The following is a 23,670-nucleotide window of genomic DNA, read 5'->3' as shown; positions in this document are numbered from 1 at the left end:
CTTGTCTCCCAGCCCAGACAATGCAGTAGCATCTGCAGCGTGTCCTGGGGAAGGGCAATGGAGCTGGTGAAGTGTTTAGAAAACAAATCTAGTGAGGAGCAGCTGAGGGAGCTGGGGATGTTCAGCCTGGAGAAGAATAGGCTGGCAGGAGACCTCCTGGCTCTCTACAACTCCCTGGCTGGGCCAGGTGGGGGCTGGTTTCCTCCCAAGGAAAGACAATAGGACAAGAGGAAGTAGCTTCAAGTTGCACCATCGGAAGTTTAGGCTGGACAGGAGGAACAATTTCTTTCCCAGAAGGGTTGTCAAGGCCTGATCCAGGCTGCCCAGAGCAGTGGTGGAGTGACCATCTCTGGAGGGGTTTCAAAGCTGTGTAGAAGTGGTGCTGAATCATAGAATCAGCAAGGTTGGAAAAGACCTCAAAGATCATCAAGTCCAATCTGTCACCCAAGACATCATGACTACTAGACCATGGCACCAAGTGCCACGTCCAATCCCCTCTTGAGCACCTTGAGGGCCATGGTTTAGTGGTGACCTGGCAGTGCTGGGTTAATGGCTGGACTGGAAAGATCTTTTCCAACCCAAACTATTCTATGATTCTCTGTCAGACCTTTCCAGCCTAGAAGCATGGCAAATGAATAAACACACAGTGACAACCCAGCACCAAGCCCAGCCTGCTTTCCCCTCACCTTTTGAATTGTGCAGGTGCTTTCTTTTTTGGCAAACATGAGTTGTTTAGCTGGGTCTGCACTGCTGATGATCACAGTATCACAGTATAACTTAGGTTGGAAAGGACCTCAAGGATCATCGAGTCCAACCTATCAACACAGACCCCATGACTAGACCATGGCACGAAGTGCCACGTCCAATCCCCTCTTGAACTCCTCCAGGGATGGTGACTCCACCACCTCCCTGGGCAGCACATTCCAATGATGAATGACTCGCTGGGTGAAGAACTTCCTCCTCACCTTGAGTCTAAACCTCCCCTGGCGCAGCTTGAGACTGTGTCCCCTTTTTCTGGTGCTGGTTGCCTGGGAGAAGAGACCAAACCCTTCCTGGCTACAACCACCTTTCAGGTAGTTGTAGAGAGCAATGAGGTCACCCCTGAGCCTCCTCTTCTCCAGGCTAAACAATCCCATCTTGCTCAGCCTCTCCTCACAGGGCTTGTGCTCAAGCAGCTGATGGTGCTGCTGGTAGGGACACCAGTAGCAGGACTTGTGTGGGGTTTTTTTAATGACATAACCTTGAGAGTAAGGAGACACTGGGAGAGGCTGCCCGGGGAGGCTGCGGATGCCCCCTCCCTGGAGATGTTCAAGGCCAGGTGGGATGAGGCCTTGAGCAAGCTGGACTAGTGGAAGTTGCCCCTGCCCCTGGCAGAGGGGTTGTGTCGCGGTGCAGGAAGCATTGACCAGGCAACCAATATGATTGGTAATTAAGCTTCAACTTTATTGTTTGAAAGCACGGCTTATAAAGCATCTCAGCTAAATATGCATAAGTGTCATTATTCTGTTGGCTATTAGTCCAGGGTCACAGCATAATATCCAGCCTACTTGCGGTTAGGCCGACGTGCAACTCCACAACCTCCTTTCTCAGTAGTTCTTTGTTTCACAAATACTTTGTATCACATACTACTATCTTCTAAGTAACTATTTCACATGGTGCTATCTGCAAGCACAGTCACAAAGCTGTGGTGGCCTTGCTGCATCAGCATACCAGCTAAGCTGTGAGCAGTAAACAAGATGGCGTCTGGCCTACACACTCTGTTCAAACAGCTGTTCCATAGAACCATGTCCCTGCAATTCAAGCCATTCCTCAACAGGGTTGGAACTAGATGACCTTTGAGGTCCAATCCAACCCAAACCATTCTGTGAATCCATGAGCCTGCAACCCTGCCTTGCAGATAATGGCAGATAGAAATCAGCTATCCCCCATGTACACAGCTCCTCAGCTTTCCTTCCCTGGGCAAGCAAGATTCCACCCATCAGCTGCACTGGGAAGAAGTGTGGAGGGGGAGGGGGGTGAAATATTGAGACACTTGAATGTGTCCAGAGAAGGGCAAGGAGGCTGGGGAGAGGCCTTGAGCACAGCCCTGTGAGGAGAGGCTGAGGGAGCTGGGGTTGTTTAGCCTGGAGAAGAGGAGGCTCAGGGGAGACCTTATTGATCTCTACAACTACCTGAAGGGTGGTTGTAGCCAGGAAGGGGTTGGTCTCTTCTCTCTAGCAACCAGCACCAGAACAAGCAGACACAGTCTCAAGCTGCACCAGGGGAAGTTTAGGCTGGAGGTGAGGAGAAAGCTCTTCACTGAGAGAGTCATTAGCCCTTGGAATGTGCTGCCCAGGGAGGTGGTGGAGTCACCATCCCTGGAGGTGTTCAAGAGGGGATTGGACATGGCACTTGGTGCCATGGTTTAGTCATGAGGTCTGTGGTGCCAGGTTGGACTCGATGATCCTTGAGGTCTCTTCCAACCTTGGTGATTCTGTGAAAAAGGGCAGCAAACTGTGCTACAGTCTGTATGCTTTCAAGACTCATCAAAAAACCCAACCCTCCAAGTGTCTCTGTCAGCAGCACATCTGTTTGGGTAATTTCAAGGGAGCTGGAATGCGCTCCGGGAGCTCTCCCATGAGAAAAAGTAAACATGTCATATACAAAACACTTTTATTAAAACAAATATACAAGTTATATACAAAAATAAAATGTACAAGAAAATAGGTCTGTTACAGCTTAGTGATTTGATTCTTACATCTTACACAGCGAGCAGAACCTCTTCCACCCCACACCCTCCCCCTCCCCCCCCCAGGCAGGCTCCCGTGGGCCATGCAGTTTGATGGGTATAGTACTGGGGGTGTCCTGGCAGAGGGTGAGGAAGGGTCTCCAAAAGGCAGGGTACAAGCAGAAGAGAGCTCTGCTCCTATCAGTGCAAAAAGGATGGCAGGCAGCAGCCCTTCAGCTAGCACAAGGCAAGAGAGGTGGCAAGGCCAGGAGAGGGTAAGTGTGCAAGGTGGAAGCAAAGCCTAAACTGAATTTTCACATTTTATTAGTCTGAAGTATTTACAGGGCTTGAAGTCAGAAGATGAACTAAGTGATGGAGTAAATCAAAGGAGAGAGGGCCAATTAGTGCAATTTTCCTAAGTGTAAGATAGTCATCAAGCTCAACATCACCAGTGTTGCACAGATAAGCAGCAACCACAACTAACAGAGACTCCTCTGCCGTGTCTCTCCCAAGCACTCCGTGGCTAAAGTGCTCATCACATCTTGCAGGAGGAGGAGAAGAAGGCTCCATCATCCTCCTCAGATCTCCAGCAGGTGATGCCATCCAGCAGTACCCCAACCAGGTCAGATCCCAGTAACAACCTTCCAGCAAGAACTTCACCTCCACAGCGCTGACAAGGTGCAGCTTGAACATCTTCAGAGCCAGGAGTCCTGCTAGTGAGGTGGGAGGCCTGGTCTGGGTTCACAATGGAGTTTTCTTTCCGCCTAACCTTTCCAGGCATAGGAGTTAAAACGGAACATAAAAGCTACTTTCTTCCTTGGGTCAGTAACAAACAACTTCCTCCATTCCCTTCAGGCTTGGCCAAGTTTCTACCTAAGAGCAGTTCATGGCTGGAGTAAGCTTTACAAGCCACAGGGAATGACTTGCATGGTAGGTCTCACTGTCTCGAACCAGGAGAAGTCTAGGATGTTTTTCTGGTCGAGGAGCCTTAACTCCAGCTCTCCTAAGCAAAGGAAAACAAAGAGTGAGTACTGAAGCACAGCAGCAAAATGGGGAGTGTGTATAGATATAAATATATCCAAAAATGAAAGACTCCTCAGATGTGAGTAAATACCTTAGACTAATATTGTGCTAAAATACTCTAAACATTATTGCATTGTCCCACTTCAGCTATGGCTAATTCTTCAGTGGCATTGCAGGGAGCTCCTGAAAGCTGGCAGAGCTTCCATGTGTATAACCCTCAGCCAAATCTGTAGCAGACTTACTGGAGGCATCTTTCTCCCAGTCCTTGCATGAACAAATCCCTTCTACCTTTCAACAGGCTTGGAAATCTCAGAATACAGGGGTGTGGGAATCCCTCTGTTTGTTTTGCTCTCTCTAAATGACTCTTGTGCCTGAAACCCCCTTGTCTGCATCACTAAAGGATGTTACTAAGTGAGGGCTGAGCCTGTACCTGAAGTTGTGTCGATCTCCCCATCCTGCTCCTTGTAGCTGTAGGTGCTGCACATGCTCTGCGTGCCCAGCTCGTTGATGAGGAAGCCTTTCCCCCCAACACTGGTGGCATGCCAGTCTTGGGCTGGCTCAAGCAGCTGTAGGAGGAGAAGAGAAGGTTAAAACTGCTTCTCTGTTGTGGGTGCAACATTTTATTCCTTTCCCTTCATTAGGGACAGGTAAGCAAGAAAGATCAAATTTGATTTCAAGTTTTCTCTAAGCCCCAGTTAAAGCTAATAGAAACAGGGAGGGCTGGAGCACTTCTGGTGATTCAAGCCCTGTCTTATCAGTGGGATGTGTGGCACGTCTGCAACCACAGATTAAGGACGTCAGTGGAGGAGAGAAGGGCAAAATAAAACAGCCTGGAGAACCTCTGCAGGCTCTAATCCAACAACCTCTGCTGCTAACAGCACTCAGTAGCTTTCTCTTTCTCTTTCACGTGAGGAATAAACATTTCCATGGCTCTGTCCTCTCCAGATCATGTTTCCAAAGCAGCCTCCCCTTGATATTTAATTTCTTTTCAGGCTCCCTCATTAATTAAAGGGTCTTGGCTGCTCAGTTCATATCAGACTGGATGAGACAGCTGCTTCCCTTCCTCTGCTGGTGCAAACAGCCATTTGGGCCAAATTTATTCTGACCAGAAGAGATGGTTTTACCTGAAAGATCTCTGATTTCATTTCCTCCTCATCTTCATCTGTGACTGTTTTGTAAGCACAGAAAAGAGAAGAAATAGGACAGAGATGTCAACTTCCTGCACGTTGGCCTTCACACTTTTGCTTCTTCGCCACACAACATGCTTCATGTTCTCATGTCACACCCACCACTATCTTTTCCTTCCCCTCTTGGGTGACACCAAGAAGGGCCTCATGGGTTTCAGGAGAGCAGGCCCATCAGCAGCTCTGTGCCCCAGACACCCCACAGCCCTTCATCCTTCAAGAACTGTCCCTTCTGAGGCAGTTCTGACACCTCCCCAAGATTCAAAGCAGAGATCTCTTGGCTATATCCATGTGAATTATTCCTTTTCCTCACTGGGAAGCATGACCAGCTCCACTCTCACTACTGTACCCAACTCTGTCTTGCTTGTGGCATTGCCTCCTTCCAGCTGCCTTAGGAACCCCCAGTCCCACCCTCCTAGCTCAGAAATTTCTCCTCTTCATGGGCTGACCTGTCTGTGTGATCACATTGAGTCTGCAAGCTAAAGCTTGCCCCTTTGCCCATGTCTGCAGAGTCAAGTGGTGGTTCAGAGCCTTTCACCCATCAGCATGGAATGGTTTGGGTGGGAAGGGACCTTTAAAGGTTATCTAGTCCAACCCCCCTGCAGTCAGCAGGGACATGTGCAACTAGAGCAAGTTGTTCAGAGCCCAAAACAACCTGACCTGGAATGGCTCCAGGGATGAGGCATCTCCCACCTCTCTGGGCAACTTGCTCCAGCGTCTCAGCATCCTCATCATAAAGATTTTCTTCCTTATATCCATTCTGAATCCTCCCTTCTTTCTGTTTAAACTCATCACCCTCTGCCCTGTCTGCAGGTGGCATGTGCCCATCTCCAACCTGGCCAGCTTGCATTTGGTAGCTCTAGTAGCCCAAACCCATCAGATAGAGAACCAGTGACCTCTTTCTCCAAAACAACTCTTGTTTCTCCTGTTGCCTCAAGGCACTCCTTCCTCCTGCTGCCTGGCCTCCAACCTGCCTCCAACAGATGGATGAGAAGCTCAGGTTAGGATAGAAGAAATGCCCACCTTCTGAGGACGAAGCCAGAGGAGACACCTGGAGGTGGTAGAGGTCGTTGGTGCTGTCAGCCATGGTGATTTCCATCGATGGCCTCCAGTCAGTCAAGGAGCCGCTCACCTCGCACGAGGAGAGGTCTGTGGGATGAACCAGGAGCAGTTGGCACCCCCAGGAGAGACAACCACCTCCATCTCCCCCCTGCCCATCTGCTGGCCTGGCCAGGCCCAGCCCCAAGAGCCATGTCTCTGTTTAGGCAGAGGGACTGTGGGTTTAGCACCACCGCAGCTTTCCACCCCAAAAGCGGAGTCTCACCTAGGTTGATGGAGCCGCTGTCCACCTCCACTTCCTGTCCTGTGTAGTCATGAACAGTGTAGCTGCTGTGGTCATCTGGCAGAGAAGTGTTGGTTAGCGTTTCTGCTGACTCCTCTATCTTCACATCTTCATGCAACTACAAAAGTAAGGGCAAAGCATGAAAGATTTCCAAGAACACACAAGTTCCCCCATAAACAAAATAATTCAGCATGAAAACCACCCAGACCTCCAGCTTCTTCAGCTGCCTCTGCAGACACTGACCTTTCTCTTGCTCCTGCTTCTTGCTTCTCTTGAAGATTTTGACTTCCTTTCTGTTAAATAAAAGTAAGATTGGTGTGAGAAAGTGGTTTGCATGAGCTCCTGCAGCTTTGACACCTGCTCAGCAAGCTCTGCCACCACTGTCAAGAGGTCCTGGTCACCTTCTGAGGATGCCCTCAGGCACCTTTAAAGAATTTGGGATAAAATGAAGAGCAGACTGAGGAGATCTTATCAGAGCTGTTCAGTATCCAAAGGGCTGGGGACAAGAGGATGGGGCCAGACTCTTTCAGTGGTGCCCACCAACAGGATAAGGAGCAAGGGGCACAAAGTGGAAGCCAGGAGGCTCCACCTAAACATAAATAAGAATTTCTCTGTGAAGGTGCTGAAGCCCTGGAGCAGGCTGCCCAGAGAGGTTGTGGATTCTCCTTGTCTGGAGAGATTCCCAACCCAGCTGGCCATTGTGATCCTGGGCAAGCTGCTGTAGATGCCCCTGCTTTAGCAGGAGGGTTGGACTGAGGTCCCTTCCAATCCTACCATGCTGGGATTCTGTGAATCCTTTGTCACCAATGTCAATAACCAGTGAGTAACCCCAGCAGCACCCGTGCTAGCAACAGGTCTGTTACACCTCTGCCTAGACAAAGCAGGAAACGGAAGCAGTAGAAAAAGCTGTGTAACTTCTCACCTTTCTTCTGGTCCTTTGTCAAGGGTGGCAACATCCTGTACACCCTGACAGCACTGGAGCCTTTGTTGATGCTTTTATCCTTCACCTCTTCGATGTCAGGCAGGGAATTCATGGCGCAGCGGAAGTTTGCCTTCCAGGTTTTGGGATCAGGGTCCTTCTCCCCTACTTTATATCGCCCTATAAAGAAGAGATGAGGTGAGTCTTCAGATTTGTCAGTGCTAGTTCTTGCCAAGAAAAAAATCAAAATCAGTTTTCTCTTTCTTCTGACCTACATATAGTAGTGGTTAATGCAATGACCTGAGTGCAAGTCAAGACAAGGAAATACCTTGAGGTGTTAATGTCTGAGATCTTCTGTGAGGGATGGCAATGTAAAAGCACACACACCTGTATGAATGGCCCAGTTCCTGAAAAGGCAGGCATCCTTCTCCATGTCCCAGCCATGCTTAGCTGCGTGTTTCCAGGGGATTTGGAACATTCTCTTATCCTGAAGTTAAAGCAGAAGACATTTGAATTAAACAAGCAGCATCTCATGCGAGTGTGGAAGGGTGGATTTAATCAGAGATCTCAGGAGCAGCTCAGAACGGTTAGAATCCCTTTGCTCTCCATCTTCACAGAATCACTCACTGGTTTGAGTTGGGAAGGACTTTTCAAAGCCAACTAGTGCAACACCCCTGCAGTGAGCAGGGATTCCTCCAATTGGATCAGCTTGCTCAGGGCAGTTTGACTTCAAATATCTCCAGGGATGGGGCCTCAACCACATCCCTGGGCAACTTGTTCCAGTATCTTAACTAAGATCCATTGTTCCATCCATTTGGATCAAAGCATTTAAGGCTCTTTATGATTTTTGAAAATTGGAAAAAAAATCAACAACAGGGTAAAATAGAAGTAAGCACCATTGGCAATTTTATCCCAAAGCATTCAAGTACATCCAATCTAATCTATTAGTATGTCATAAACTACCACATATTCCAGGTGCACTGTGGCAGAGAATCCCTCTTTGAAGGGATCACAGCCCATAGGATCAGAGAATCACAGAATGCCAGCTTGGAAAGGACCCCAAGGATCATCTTTTTAGGTAATAGTGGAGGTGAAATGAGCTAGCCTAGCACTCTATCAAGATGAGTCTTAAAACTGCCCAATGCAGGGGATCCACTGCTTCCCTTGGGAGATGATTCCAATGTCTGTTTTCCTGGGGAAAAATGTTCCTGTCCTAGCTTATGTATCACCTTGGGATGGATGTAGAGACTTCAAAGAGACCTGGTGCAACAAGCCCAGTGATCTCACCCTGTGCTATCCCAGGTACAGGGATGTACCATCAGGTGCAGAAAACACAGTATTTCTTTGAGGCTAAACCTTAAAACTGGAAATGTAACAGTAGCTACTCCAACTGAGACGAGAGGTGCTCAAGTGGGCAGAAGGAGTTAGAAGGTGTTGGTGTTGTCTTGTTTCTCCATCATGCTCAGATTGTCTTTTTCTATTTACCATCTGGGAGAAAAAAATTTGAGATATTCTACTCTGTAGCAAGCAGAGCTACCTCTGCTGAAAACAAAACCAGCTGGCTTTGAAACATAAGGGTTGCTTGCTGCAGGGAGGTCAAACTAGATAGCCCTCAAAGGTCCCTGCCAACCCATCCTTGCCTGTGACTGTAAGTTTTCTCCATGTCCTCCTTTCAAGAGCTTGGCTTATGTTTAGTGTCATCTAAGGCTGGTTAATGACAGAACAACAATTATAATAATAGTAATTAGTGACCCTCACCTTGTTAATCCATATCAGCCCAGGGATTTGATTGGAATCGATCTGCATTTCCAGCCAGGGCCTCATGCGCAGTCTTGACACTGGCATCTTCTCTGTGAAGGAAGGAAGAGGTCAGTAAAAAACCTCAGCGCTACTTTTACCGCCCTGCAGTTCAGCCCCTCCCATCTCCCCGCCTCCCCTCTCCTCTCCTCTGCATTATGGGTGTTATCACTCAAACATTTCTAGGATCTGGAGATGATTAGAGGACTGGAACATCTCTCATGAGGAAAGGCTGAGAGAGCTGTGGCTGTTCAGCATGGAGAAGAGGAGGCTGAGGGGGGATCTTATTAATGCTTACAAATATCTAGGGGGTGGGTGTCAGGAAGGGAGGGCCAGACTCTTCTCAGTGGTCTCCAGCAACAACACAATTGGTAATGAGCACAAACTTGAACATAAGAAGTTCCATCTAAACATGAAAAGGAACTTCTGTACTTTGAGGATGGTGGAGCCCTGGAGCAGGCTGCCCGAAGAGGTGGCGAGGTCTCCTTCTCTGGAGTCATTCAGAGCCAGCCTGGCCATCATCCTGTGCAACCTGCTCTAGGTACCCCTGCTCTATCAGGAGAGTTGGACTAGGTGATCTCCAGAGGTCCCTTCCAACCGCTACCATTCTATGATCTGAATGCTCTTTCAGTCTCCTCCACCTGCTTCTGGATGATAGGGGCGCATTCTAAACCTGGAGGTGTTTGGGTTGTTTGCTTGGGCACGGAGGGAGCTTTGTAGGGGCACAGGACAGCCCAGGAAGGTCCCTGACCCTCACCCACTGTGGTGTTGCTGGGTGTGAGTCCCCCCACCGTGCTACCACAAAGCGCCTCTAAGTGAAGAGTCTCCTTCTTAAAAGTTTGTTATTGATTCAACTGTGCAAAAGTGGGGGGACCCCCAGCCCTGCCGCAAAGGGGGATCCCAAATGAGCAACACCCCCAGCCCCGGCAGCACCGCTGCGGAGCCGGCCCGGCCCTCCCAGCCCTTCCTCTGCAGAAATAATTTCCTGTTTGCGAGCTTGTTGTGTTTTGGGTTGTGATTTTTTTTTTCCTTTCTTTCAAGGCAAACAGGCCAAGATTTTCCAAACGAGCCGTTTCTAACTATCCCCAGCAACGCATAACGGCGGCGCGACGAGGGTCGGGAGCCTGCCCGCCCCGGGGAGCAACAGCAGGAGGAGGAAGGCAGCCAGGGCTTGCTCCCCCACTACGCCGCGGCATCCAGCCTCGGGGCTCGGCGCTGGCACCCGCTCAAGAGCGGAGCGAAGCCTCCGGCTGAACCCGCAGAACCGCAGCCGCGCCCGGACATGCCCAGCCCCGCGGTGCGGCTAGAGGACAGCACAGCCCAGCCTGGCCCGGCCCGGACCAACGGGACGGGAGTTAGTCGGGTAAGGGTCCGGAGGTATGCCCACCCGACGGCTGACAGCGCCCTCAAAGTGCCTCTTGACCAGCAGCGCCGTGCCCCCGGAGCCCCTCATATAGAACCTGCGATGCGCTTCACACGGAGCCCCCGCGATATGCAAAGCAGGGGACGAGCTCCGCGATGGGACGGGAAGCACCGTGACCCACCTTGCTGTGCCGTGCAGAGCCGAGCAAGTCCGTGCAGCAGTGGGCTGGGCCGAACTGAACCAAACCGAGCGAAGATATCCGCTGCCAGCCAACCCTCCTCTGCCGCCCACGGGTACGCGCCCTCGGTTATAACGCAGCGGCGCCCGGGATTCCCCGCCGCCCCGCGCCCCGCTGAGCTTCAGCCAATCAGCGGCGTGCGAGGCGCAGGCCGCACCGCCCATTGGGTGCCCGGCCGGCAGGCATCACTTCGGGGAAATCACGCTCTTGTAGCACCAGCGGCACGGGGGGAGCGCCGCCCCCCGCCGCGAGGCGCCCCGCGCGCCCCGCCTCGCGCCCCGCCCGCGGCTGCCGGACCCGCCAGGGAGGGGCGGTGGGAGAGGGGCAGGGCGGGGCCTGGCCCCGACCCCGCCGAGACAGGCAGCCCCTGGCCGGCCGAGAGAGACAGCTCGGGCGCACCGAGACAGGTAGCTCCTGTCCCATCCACAGAGCCTGACCCGCCGAGAGAGACAGCTCTTGTCCCATCCACACAGCCTGGCCCTGACCCAGCGAGACAGACAGCTCCTGACCCAGCGAGACAGCTCCTGTCCCATCCAGAAAGCCTGACTCTGACCCACCGAGACAGGCAGCCCCTGGCCGGCCGAGAGAGACAGCCCGGGCGCACCGAGACAGGTAGCTCCTGTCCCATCCACAGAGCCTGACCCGCCGAGAGAGACAGCTCTTGTCCCATCCACACAGCCTGGCCCTGACCCAGCGAGACAGGCAGCTCCTGACCCACCGAGACAGCTCCTGTCCCATCCACAGCCCTGACCCACCGAGAGAGACAGCTCCTGTCCCATCCAGAAAGCCTGACTCTGACCCACCGAGACAGGCAGCCCATGACCGGCCGAGAAAGACAGCCCGGACGCACCGAGACAGGCAGTTCCTGACCCAGCGAGACAGCTCCTGTCCCATCCACAGCCCTGACCCACCGAGAGAGACAGCTCTTGTCCCATCCAGAGAGCCTGGCCCTGACCCACCGAGACAGGCAGCCCATGACCGGCCGAGAGAGACAGCCCGGGCGCACCGAGACAGACAGCTCCTGTCCCATCCACAGAGCCTGACCCTGACCCAGCGAGACAGGCAGCTCCTGACCCATCTACAGAGCCTGACCCTGACCCACCGAGAGAGACAGCCCTGACCCAGTGAGAGACAGCTCCTGTCCCATCCAGAAAGCCTGGCCCTGACCCACCGAGACAGGCAGCTCCCGACCGGCCGAGAGAGACAGCCCGGACGCACCGAGACAGGCACTCCTGTCCCATCCACAGAGCCTGACCCTGACCCACCGAGAGAGACAGCTCTTGTCCCATCCAGAGAGCCTGACCCTGACCCAGCGAGACAGGCAGCTCCTGTCCCATCCACAGAGCCTGACCCTGACCCACTGAGAGAGACAGCCCTGACCCATCCACAGAGCCTGACCCTGACCCACCGAGAGAGACAGCTCTTGTCCCATCCAGAGAGCCTGACCCTGACCCACCGAGACAGGCAGCTCCTGACCCAGCGAGACAGGCAGCTCCTGACCCATCCACAGAGCCTGACCCTGACCCACCGAGAGAGACAGCCCTGACCCAGTGAGAGACAGCTCCTGTCCCATCCAGAGAGCCTGACCCTGACCCACTGAGAGAGACAGCTCCTGTCCCATCCACAGAGCCTGACCCTGACCCACCAAGAGAGGCAGCCCTGACCCACTGAGAGAGACAGCCATTATCCCCAGGGAGGGATCCAGTCCCTGTTTCACCAAAAGATACAGCTTTCATCCCATGGGCAAATCCAGTCCCTGTCCCCACAAAGAAACCCAGCCTTCATCCTGTGGTGGGTTGCAGCCCCTGTCCCCATGGAGGGATGCAGCCACTTGTCCTACTGCTGAGATCCAGCTTTCATCCCAGGGAGGGATCAAGCCCCTGTCCCACCAAGGGATCCATACCCCATCCCCATGGAGGGATGTAGCCCCTGTCCCACCAAGAAATCCAGCCACCAAGAGATTCAGCCTTCATTCTTTGGAGGAAACTGCATCCCACCCTCATGGAGAGATCCAGCACCTATCCCACTGAGTCCATAAATCCCAGCTTACTTGCAGCCTCCCAGACTTTCCACCAGCCACAGTCACCCTCGTAAGTTGGGAAAGGAAGTGCCTGAAAGGCAGGGTCTAGATGAGGCTATTTTGAGCTGGGTGGGAGCTGGGCCAGCAGTCGGGCTGCTACCGGTCAGCTCACTGGTGTTGTGTTGAGTAATCAGCCCCAGACTACCTCTGAGCAGCCCAGCTCCTCTGAGCACTGCTGAGGAACTCTAGGTTGGCACCAGCTCCAAAGGGCACAGCTTTGCTGTTGCCAGCAGGACTAATGAACAGGAAAGACCAAAACTGCACACAGATTTTATTCTTTGGCATTGGAGAAGGGATGTAGCAGGACCTGGAGTAATAAGGACGCTTGTGGGTGGTAGAAAGAAGGTCAGTAGGAAAGGAAAACAGGTGAAGGTTGTGAGTGATGATCCTGAAGCATCTCCTCTGTGCTTGGGCTTTCATGCAAGGGGTGTGCTGCTGCATTCCAGGGCTGAGCATTCATTCAGTGGTGGTTGGTGGAGTGACCAGAGCAATTCCTGTGCACACCACAGTGCACCTGAGCTAGGGGACCAGTGTGTGAAACAGGTTCTCACCTGTCCTCCACACCATTTTCCCAGTAAAAAATGATACTCTGGACACTGCCTGGACTTTCTCTGCCCTTGGTTTGAAGCCTTCAACAGTCAGACCTTGACTGGGTTTGGTGGTTTTCTCCATAAAGCTCCCAGCAGTAGGTCCAGTCTCAGCCACTTCACAGTAGGGGTTCAAGCCTTACATATGCTGTGATTTCACAGTGGTGCAACAGCTTGTAGTGAGGGATAGCTTGCATAACCATCCATGGTCAGCAAGGGTGGGAGGCAGAGCGATCCAAGCATGCTGCAAAACCTAGGAATGCTTTTTCTCTACTGCTGGAAAGCATCAGGCTGTGGAGAACATCAGAATTTCTCCCCAGTCCACTGGATCTGGATGATGGTGAGTTTAGATTTGCACCCAGTGTCTTCAGAGTACCTTCAATCCAGCAGAACACCAGAGTGTTTTTAGTTGTTTCCTTTTCAGCCCTCTCAGGGTATCTTTGAAGTCATACTCAAGAGGAACAAGAAAGGAAACAGCCTCAACATGCACCAGAGGAGGTTTAGGTTGGACATCAGAAGAAACTTCTTCACTGAAAGGGTTTTCAACCACTGGAACAGGCTGCCCAGGGAGGTGGTTGAATCCCCATCCATGGAGGTGTTTAAAAGATGCAGAGATGTGGTGCTGAGGGACATTCAGCAGAGTTGGCAGAGTTAGAGAATGATTGGACTGGATGATCTTAAAGTCTCAATCTCCTTGATACTTGGGGTTGTATCTGGTAGGGTCTTTGTGCTGGGTCAGGCCCTGCTCACCAGTAAGATTTCACCACAGTAAAGATATCACATATCAGGTAAATTAACCAAAAAATCAGAGAAAGAGAGTGGTACAGAAACAATGTAGGGAGAGCACTAGGACATCCATACTTCATGCTCTGTCAGAGGGTGCAGGTTCATTCCTCAGTAGAACATGTCCAGATATTGTGAGTAGTAAGAGGTAACATAAAAAATAGCCCCCAAAAGAGATGGCAGAAGGTATTTGAGGGTCCACTGTGAATGTCATCTACAAAAATAGTCACAGCACCCCTTCTACAACTGAAATGTTGGCCAAAGAGAGCAATCATGTCATTGGTTAACCTCCCAGCCACAGCTTAGCTTTGAGCAAAAGCTACAGAACCCCACAAGTTAGCTCTGAGAAAAATGACCTCTGAGCTTTCTGGGCTGAGGGACCACCATGTGAGGTCACTGAATGTGTCTGACATACTTTCAGTGACTACCTTTTGAGCAGACAGTTGCTTGATGTTGTGACTTCAGCACTCTTATGATCTTCACTGGCTATTTTTAGTCCCTGTCATAGTCAGGAATTGGCAGCAGGCACCAACTATATAAACCTTGAATAGAAATGCATGATGGAAGTTTTAAGAGTCCTGGCCCTGAATCTCCAGTTTTTCCCTCTTGTTTAAACCTGCTCAGATCCTGCTTGGTGGGACTGGATTGACCTTTCTCTCTGTGTCCTGTCCCATATCTGCACACCCAGTTTCCATGGAGCAGGACCTGCCCGAGCTGGGATGCCTTGTGTTTGTTTGCTGCTTTGTTATCTCTCTGCTGAAACAAGGAAATAACAACTTGACTCTCCCTGATGTTATTTTGTGTCAGGCTCTCCTCACACCATAGTTAGAAAGCCTTCTCCTTCCAAACCCAGCTCCTGCCTCCCATTCACACCACCACACCACCAATCCTCCCAGCAGCTTGCTTAATGTAGCAAGAGCACGAGCTTGAATTTGGCATATACAGTCAAATGGAGAAGAAATAACTCACATGCCTCTAAGAGTCAATAAATGGTTGGTTACAAAACCCTTCTGCTCCACCCAGAGCTCCTGTGAACGCTTCTGATGCTCCAGAGAGCTTCAGCCCTGCTCTGGCTTTACTTTGGGGCAGTCTTGGGCACGTGCTTGGCATTTTGGCTCTGAACACCCTCTGTGTTCCCCCTTTTCCATCTCTCCCCCATGCCAGGTCTCTTCATTCAATGGTAAACTGAAGCTCAGAGAAAGAGGTCCCCAAAATATTTTATCACAGCTACCTCACACAGGGAGTTCCCAAGGCAGAGGAAATGTTCATCTTTTCACTTCAAAGCAAACCAAATCACAGAACCATTTTAGTTGGAGAAGACCTTTAAGATCATTAAGTCCAACCATTCTCTAACTCTACTGAGTCTGGTGCTAAACCATGGCCCTCAGCACCACACCTCTGCCTCTTTGAAACCCCTCTGGGGATGGGGATTCAACCACCTCCTTGGGCAGCCTTTGAGAACCCTTTCAATGAAGAAGTTTCTTCTAATGTCCAACCTAAACCTCCCCTGGCACAACCTGAGGCTGTTTCCTCTCATCCTGTCACTTGTTACTTGGGAGAAGAGACCCACCCCCACCTCACTCCAACCTCCTTTCAGGGAGGTATAGAGAGCCAGGTGGCTTTCCTTCAGCCTCCTTTTCTCCAGGCTGGACAACCCCAGTTCCCTCAGCTGCTCCTCATATCCCACACTGATGCTCCAGAAAGTGGTGTTTGTTATCCTCTAACATGGACCTCTCCAGCTTGGTCAGTGGTGCCCTGGAATCAGGTGCTCCTAGGAAGGGTCTATTGCATGGAGTGCCAGAAAGCATCAACAGTGTGGTGTCAACCACAGAGCTCCTGGTGGAGCCTACAAGATGTGAGGGCCATGAGCTAGGCATACAGGTTCTAACATGGTTCTTTGTTCCTTCTTCACTGCTAGGCTTCACTGAGCAGCTCAAGATGGTTCAAGATGCCATGCAACAGGCAGCTTCCAGCCAGTGGCTCTGTATGCCAGCCAGCCAAAGCTGCTGCCTCCAGGTGAAGGCCTTGCTGTCTCCTCACTGGTGACAAGTGGCACAGGCTTTCACATCTGTGGGTACCCAACTTGGTGCCAGGGCTGCATGGAGCAGGTTGGTTTTCTTGCAGTACAAGAGGAGCATCTTTTTATCTCTGCAGTGTTTTTCCCTTCTTGCTTTACCCCTGCATGGAGACAAGACCTTCCATGCCTCACCCCCAAGCAAACCCAGAACATCCTGAACCCCTTTTTGAGGAGCTGGGAAGTTGAAGAAACCCAGCACACTCTGGTGCACAGAGAGTTGCAGAACTGGCTGCAAACCCCAGATCTACATTCACCTCCAGATAAGCACACATGCTGGAGCAGCAGCATAGAAGTCTATCACCTCTGATAATTCCCCAGCCCTGGGCTCCCTTCCAAGCTGAGCAAGCAGCAGATTGTCCTCCCCTCACGGAAGGCCATGCTGCAGGACCATGTGTGGGTGCAGCAGGACAGGGCTACCCCACAGCATCTAGTTTAGGGCATGTACCTTAGAGCAGGCAGAGCATTGGCTTGTGCTCAGCTGGTGCTGTGCATGAAGTGTGGATGGGGCAGATGACTCTCAGGTTTTAAATCTCTGATTGTCTTTGGGGGGAAAGAGCATGAGCACTGCACCAAGTGCTGGTGGCAGGTTTTGCTTGGAAGATTTTCCCTCCTTAGCACTCTGAATCCAACCAGGGGAGAAAGTTGACACTGGGGAATCTGTGGCAGGAGATTGGGAGATGAGAAGATCATACAATCAGAACACGGTTTAGGTGGGGAGGAACCTTTCAAGGACATCTAGTGCAACCTCCTGCAACCAGAGCAGCTTGCTCAGAGCCCCAACCAACCTGACTTGGAATGGTTCCAGGAATGGGACATCTACCACTTCTCAGGGCAACCTGGGACAGGGTCTCACCACCCTCAGTGCAAAACATTTCTTCCTTCAATCGAGTGTAGATGGAGAGTTGAGGAGATGGGAAGGTGGCGACAGGAGCTGCCACAGAATTCTGCCTCTGGTGACTGGCCACAAGCCCCAGAAGGAAGCAGAGCCTGAGGTCTGCACAGTATTTGGGGGACAGTATTTGGGTGAAGGGTGTGAAAAACCACAGGATGGAGCAGAGGTTCATGGAGGGGAAGAGCAAGAGCATGGCAAGAGAAAGCCTCTTATCTGCTTCCTCGGGGCTTTGGCTGCTTCCTTCCGTCGCTGCACTGTGACCTTTCCATGCCCATCAGAGCTCAGCAACCCTTCCAGACCCTGCTCTGTGAAGGTTTGTTCCTCCTTTCTACCTGTTCTAGGAGAAATCAGCTGTCAGGCAGATACTTTCTCCTATTCTCCTCCATTTGCCTTCCCCCTCTTTCCCCATCACACTCAGAAGCAAGCCTTGCTTTTTGGAGCAGCTAACTGGGCCATACAAAACAGGTGCAGAACCTTCACTGTCATCTGAGGAATGCACTGATGAGTACCCAACAACCATCACATTATCATACCCTGGGTCAGCTGTGGCCAGGTATCATAGAATGGATTGGGTTGGAAGGGACCTTTAAGTGCATTCAGTTCCAACCCCCCTGCTGTGGGCAGAGACACCCTCCACCAGCCCAGGTTGCTCAAAGCCTTATCCAGCCTGGCCTTGAACACCTCCAGGGAGAAGGCATCCACAGCCTCCCTGGGCAACCTGTTCCAGCCTCTCACCACCCTCACTGGAAAGAATCTTTCCCAAGTACCCAGTCTAAATCTGCCCTCCTCAAATTTAAAGTTAGCTCTTGCCCCTCCTACAGGCTCTCTGGGCTGCAAAGGGTTAATGCAGAGGAGACTCCGAGGGAGCAGAATCTGGAATATCAGCCTCAAAAGCTGCAAAAATAACAACCCAGCAAACCAGCAAAATCCTGCTCTGCTTCTCAGCCAGTGGCCCTGAGAAGAGAGGGCTTGCTGCAAGCTGCTTCCATTTCTTATAAATGCTTCTCTTACAGAAAGGAAGCTTGGTTGAAGCACAGGCAGGAGAGGGCATGGTGCCAGCAGCGCTGAAACCCTTGCCCAGATGGCATGAGGTAATCGCAGAGAGCACGCTGGGATCCGCGGCGACAACAACCGTATCCTGGGATGGGCTGCTCGTGGTTTCCTGGAATTGGAGAGCCTCAGCTCAGACCTGAAATCAGGGCAGTTCTCCTCACTGGAAGGTGAAATGTTAAACTCGACCAAAAAGCAGACTCAGGGCTGGGGGGGGGGGTGTGGGTGGGATGATGGGTAGGGAGGCAGGAAGGTGGGGGGAAGGGGGAAAGAAAGGAAATTCCAAGAATTCAGTTTGTGTCCCTGGATTTCCCCTGCTCCTGATTTTTCCTCCAGCCTTGCAGGAGGATGGGGACCTTTCCTGAGTTTACCAACCCCGTGAGCTGCAGCACCTGGCAGCTGTGATGGGTTTGCTTGATGGAGGTGCAGACGTGCAGCAGCCTGAGCCTGTCTGCCAAAGGTCACAGAAACTTGGGTTGTTCCCAGTGCACCTGGGAGAGGCAGGAGCTGGGAGGTACAACCACCCTGCCCGAGCTGCTGGGCTGGGCTGGCCTGGGTCCTGGCATCCCAGCAGCTGACCCATGTGAAGTCAAATGGGGAGTCCATTCCTTTAATGCTCCTGACATCCCACCAATGCACCTGGGGCTAACCTCAGGTGAATAAAAGGTGAGCTTTGTAACAAAGATTTGGTTTGCCATGCCCTTAGAGCGTCCACCTGAATGTCACAGGTGTGAAGGAACCCACTTGCCTCACTGACCATCTGAAGACCAGGAGCTGGACCAAAGGCAGCTGCAGCCTGCAGTCTAAGCAGCATGACAGGAGAAGAAATGGCCTCAAGTCACCCCAAGGGAGATTTAGGTTGGACATGAGGAACAATTTCTTCCCCAAAAGGGTTGTCAAGCCCTGGCCCAGGCTGCCCGGGGCAGTGGTGGAGCCACCACCCCTGGAAGGGTTTCAAAGCTGTGTAGATGTGGTGCTGAGGGCCATGGTTTAGTGGTGACCTGGCTGTGCTGGGTTAATGGTTGAACTCAATCATCTTAAAGCTGTTTTCCCCCAAAACAATTCTATGATTCTATGTCCTGGGCATGGCTGGTGGTGCCTCTTGCCTGGCTCCATGCTGGGAGGGCTTCCACTTTCCTGGACTGAGCAGAAAAAGTGTCAAACTTCCAGATGTTGGAATGGGAAGGACAAGCCATTGGCCCCCATGGTGCTGTGTCTCCAGCCCATGTCCTGCAGTTCTCAGGCTGGGGACTTGCTAGAGCTACCACCCATCTCCTGCACCCTCCTGTTGCCCACCAGCAGCTGGAGCAGGCCAGTGTACCTATAAGGATGGTGGCATGGAGACCCTGGGAACTTACTGTCGCTCTCCAGAAGAAGACATCTTGGCCTGAAGGCTGCAGTGCAAGTGACCTCTGCTCAGCCCCAGGAAGGACATCAATAATCCCAGCTTTGTTTGAAATGTTTGGTTGCATCTTTGAGCAAAGAGGCTGCCAAAAAGGAAGCTCTTGGAGATGCCTGCAAGTACTGCAGGGCTTGTCACGTTAGTGCCTTAAGGGGCCAAAGAGGAGGACAGCAGAGGCAGGAAAGCACTGGGAAGGCAGCTCAAACCCAGTCAGAGCTAGGGCCAGGGCAGTTTCTCCTAGTATGTCCCAGGAGCTGGGAGGGGACTGGTAGTGAGAACCCCACAAGGTTCAATGAGTGAGAACCACATGCTGCAAGTGACAGATAATGAAGCATCTGAGTCTTGTTCCTATTTCTTATTTACTGCCTGTTAACCCTCAAGCAGAGACCACAGATGTCACTGAGGGGCCAGAGCATGTCCAGAGAAGGGCAGCAAAGCTGGTGAGGGGTCTGGTGAGGAGCAGCTGAGGGGACTGGGGTCATTCAGCCTGGAGAAAAGGAGGCTGAGGGGAGACCTTCTGGCTCTCCACAGCTATCCAAAAAGAAGGCTGGAGTGATATGGGGGTTGGTCTGTTCTCCAAAGGAACGAGTGACAGGATGAGAGAAAACAGCCTCAGTTTGTACCAGGGGAGGTTTAGGTTGGACATGAGGAACAATTTCATCCCCCTGGCACAGGATGCCCAGGGCAGGGGTGGAGTCTCCATCCCTGGAGGGGTTTCAAAGCTGTGTAGATGTGGTGAGGGCCATGGTTTAGTGGTGACCTGGCAGTGCTGGGTTAACAGTTGGACTGGATGATCTCAAAGGTTTCTTCAATCAAAATGGTTCTATGGTCTCTGTCCAAACAGACCAGAGGTGAGAAGAGCAGCCCCGAAGAGGAGCAAAGCTAAGTGAGGTGCCCAGGTGGGCACTGGAGAGCACAGCACCGTTCTGATGAGCTGCTGAAGGCACAGTGCTGGGGCTGCCACAAGGGGAAGGATCCCTTATGTCCTCCTCCCCAGGAAGGAATGAGGAGACCCTCCTGAGCAGCACCTGCCAGCCAGGAGGGATCCCAAGAGGAGGGGACTCCTCTCCAAACATGTCACCTTCCCCTCTCAGCCAGGTGTGAGGAAGCACAGATTTGGTTTGTTTTTTAACATCTCCTAGAGGCCACCACCTCCCCTTCTACAGCAAGCACCTCGGAGCAAGGTGGCCATCCCTGCCCCACAGCCTCCCTCACCTTGGGGAGAGCAGCAGGTGACACCCAGCCCACATTTGCCACCGCCAGGGGTCTGGTGGCTGGCTTCTGGGCAGGAAAGGAGAAGTTGCCCTTTCGTGGGGGCGGTGTGCAGTCAGCACTTTTGAGACAGCAGCCAGGGCCATGCCGAGGACAAGGTCCCTTGTCCCAGGTGACAGCAGGCATGGGAACAGCCACACGGGATACAAACCTGCCTGGGGAAGCACAACCAGCAGGGGCTTAGGGACCTTTTTGCTTTTTGGCTTTGATTTTTCCTTTTTGGGCCCCGTTTTTAGCCTTTTCTTTTCTCTTGATCATCTTTGCCTCTTTCTTTTTCCTTCTTTTTTCCTTCAGGCTTTTACCTTTTTTTTTTTTTTTCCTTTCCCCTTGCCTCTTTGGATTTTTCTCCCCCCCACCCCTTCTGGCTCTTTTCATCCCCTTTTTGTCCATTTTATACCTCTTTTTTTTGGTCTCTTTTATGATCTTTTTTTTTTTCCTCCCCTTTTCCTTGATTTTTAAATATTTTTATTCCCTTTTCTTTTTTCCTTTCATTTCCTCTTTCCTTTATTTTTCTTTTTTTCATTTCCCCCCATTTTGCTGCACCATTTTCTTACCTGTTTTGGTCTTTTTTTTCTTTTCTTTTCCCATTTTCTCTTGTCCCCTACTTTCCCCTTCCCCCTCCCCCCTTATCAGCCCTTTTCACCATTTTTGTGGGCTTTTGTTTGTTCTTTCCTCCCCCCCCCCCTTTTTTTTTTCCCTCCCCCACTATATTTTTTTGCCTCTTCCCCTCCTTTTTCTTTAGGACTGTTTTTTCCTTGCTCTTTTCTTGCCCCTTTTTGTACATTCCCCCCCCCCTTCTTTTTCCTACTATTTTGGGTTTTTTTAGCCTTTTTTTACTTTATAATTTCTTTCCTTCCCCTCCTACCTCTGTGGTGGGTTGAAATTATCCAATTTCAAACTGTAACACCCCACTTTTGCCTATTTTTGGCCTTTATTTCGCCCTCTTGACCTCTTTTTGGTTTGTTTGGGTTTTTTCCTTTTTTGCCTTTATTTGGCCTTCCTTCCCTCCCTCCCCCCCCTTTTTTTTGGCGTCCCCCCCCCCCTTTGTCAATTCTCCCTTCACTTTGCTCCCATCCTCCCTCCACCCCCGCAGCACCAGCCCCCACCGTCCCTCCCCGAACCGCTCCCCTGGACGCGGGACCACGGCTGCGGCGCTGTCCCCCGGGTGAGGGTCCTGCCGCGCCCCGCCCCCGAGTTTCGGTTTCCCGCCGGCGCGCCGGCGCGAGCGGCACCAGCCGCTTCCGGGAATCGGGGGAGCCGTGAGGGGCGGGGCCTGGGCAGTCCCTGCAGGGGGTGGGCCCGGAGGGAATCTCGGGAAAGGTAGAAGGATTCCAGCGGGTGGGGGGCCCGCAAGGGTCTGGGGCGAGCAGCGGGATCCCGAGGGTGAGGGTCCCGGAGAAGTTGCAGGGGGCCTGCGGCGGGCAGAGCGGGCCCGAGGGTAGGGGTCCCGGAGAGGTCCCGGGGACGGGAGAGCGATCCGGGGGGGTTCCTGGGAGGGGTGATCCCGAAGTAGGCAGAAGGGTGCAGAGGGATCTCGGTGCTGGAAGAAGGATGCTGGGGGGTCTTGGAGGGGCCTGGGGTGAGCAGAGAGGACGCAGGGGGTCACGATTCCGGAGGGAGGTGGGGGGCCTGGGGTTGGCCAGGGGAAGCCCAAGCACGGTAATGAGTCAGAGTTTGGAATGCGCTGGGACTTCCAGCCGCCCCATGGGAAAACCCGCCCGCGCCGGGAAAAACCCCTCCGGAGGGGCAGTATGCTGGTGCGGTGACCCCCGCGGCCAGGAGGGTGCGGAAGGGTACTGGCCCCGTCTGCATCCGGAGGCACGCACCCCATTCCCCGTACTGGGGAGCCAAAAAAACCCCAGCCCCAAACAACCCCAAAACCAACCAACCGAACGAGCCCCTGGTGCTGGGGAGCGGACCCCGCTCTGCCCTTAATTGCAGGGTGTTAGTTGGCACCCTGCAGTCTACAGCACGTGGGTCTAGTCCCTAATTTGCCCCACAGAGCTCTACTTCAGAGATTAAAGTGGTGTTGAAATGGGGGCAAAAGCACCCGGGGGTGGGCAGGGCAGGATCCGTGTGTCTGTCTCCCCGGCCAGGAGATGGTACAAGGAAAGCGTGGACATGGAAGCACTGAATGGTTGGGCTCTGGACCCTTCAGCAGCTTTGTGGCCCTTCTCTGGGCATGCTCCAGCACCTCGTGTCCTTAGAGTTAAGGGCCACAAAGCTTTCATACAATGAAAATGTAGGTAAAGGACGAAAAAGCTTTTCTCCTTCTCTTCTTCCTTTCTCCTTCTCTTCTTCCTTCTTTCTCCTTCCCTTCTTCCTTCTTTCTCCTTCCCTTCTTCCTTCTTTCTCCTTCCCTTCTTCCTTCTTTCTCCTTCCCTTCTTCCTTCTTTCTCCTTCCCTTCTTCCTTCTTTCTCCTTCCCTTCTTCCTTCTTTCTCCTTCCCTTCTTCCTTCTTTCTCCTTCCCTTCTTCCTTCTTTCTCCTTCCCTTCTTCCTTCTTTCTCCTTCCCTTCTTCCTTCTTTCTCCTTCCCTTCTTCCTTCTTTCTCCTTCCCTTCTTCCTTCTTTCTCCTTCCCTTCTTCCTTCTTTCTCCTTCTCTTCTTCCTTCTTTCTCCTTCTCTTCTTCCTTCTTTCTCCTTCTCTTCTTAGTTTTAACAAACCTAACTGCTGGACTCATCCCTCATGATGTGCCTGGGCACCACATTGAGGACCATCTCGGCCATCTCTGATGGAAATGCCTGGTCGTGGAGGCAGGTGTGGTCCAACATCTGGAGATGAAGAGACTGAGCCAAGCACTCTGCTGACTTCTGCTTTGAGCTGTCAGGGTCAGGGCTGGAATGGAGTATATCTGTCTCACAGGATAGAGCATTGAAGAAGAGGTAGCAGGAAGACAATCCCAGCATGGTGGCAACTGGAAGGGACCTCTGGACATCATTCAGTTCAGGCCTC

The 23,670-nt window shown here is 52.2% G+C and overlaps 1 protein-coding gene and 1 long non-coding RNA gene across 3 annotated transcripts; one reads left to right on the top strand and one right to left on the bottom strand.

The window, feature by feature from the left end:
- Nucleotides 1-2,635: 2,635 nt before the first annotated feature.
- IRF1 (interferon regulatory factor 1) lies at nucleotides 2,636-10,680 on the bottom strand. Of its 2 annotated transcripts, none has more exons than XM_068158014.1 (10): nucleotides 10,517-10,680; nucleotides 8,934-9,020; nucleotides 7,563-7,662; nucleotides 7,179-7,355; nucleotides 6,500-6,549; nucleotides 6,239-6,374; nucleotides 5,938-6,063; nucleotides 4,855-4,898; nucleotides 4,161-4,296; nucleotides 2,636-3,710 (listed from the first exon to the last, which is right to left on the bottom strand). In XM_068158014.1, exons 2-10 carry the CDS (start codon nucleotides 9,018-9,020, stop codon nucleotides 3,610-3,612), a joined length of 957 nt encoding a protein of 318 aa, XP_068014115.1. In that variant the 5' UTR covers nucleotides 10,517-10,680; the 3' UTR covers nucleotides 2,636-3,609. The 2 variants fall into 2 exon arrangements, with proteins under 2 accessions (XP_068014115.1, XP_068014107.1); XM_068158006.1 differs by having other exon boundaries at nucleotides 8,934-9,025; nucleotides 10,517-10,657.
- Nucleotides 10,681-15,947: 5,267 nt separating this feature from the next.
- On the top strand, nucleotides 15,948-19,090 carry LOC137445797 (uncharacterized). The gene is made up of 3 exons (XR_010988491.1): nucleotides 15,948-16,131; nucleotides 18,006-18,212; nucleotides 18,771-19,090. It is a non-coding gene; the product is annotated as an uncharacterized lncRNA (long non-coding RNA).
- Nucleotides 19,091-23,670: the final 4,580 nt, after the last annotated feature.

This window comes from Melanerpes formicivorus, unplaced genomic scaffold (assembly GCF_026170545.1).
Source record: "Melanerpes formicivorus ecotype bairdi unplaced genomic scaffold, bMelFor1.0.p_v2 SCAF_2, whole genome shotgun sequence".
Classification (NCBI taxonomy): Eukaryota; Metazoa; Chordata; class Aves; order Piciformes; family Picidae; genus Melanerpes; species Melanerpes formicivorus.
Note: the sequence above shows the minus strand (reverse complement) of the source record. Positions and strands in the feature narration are given on the sequence as shown.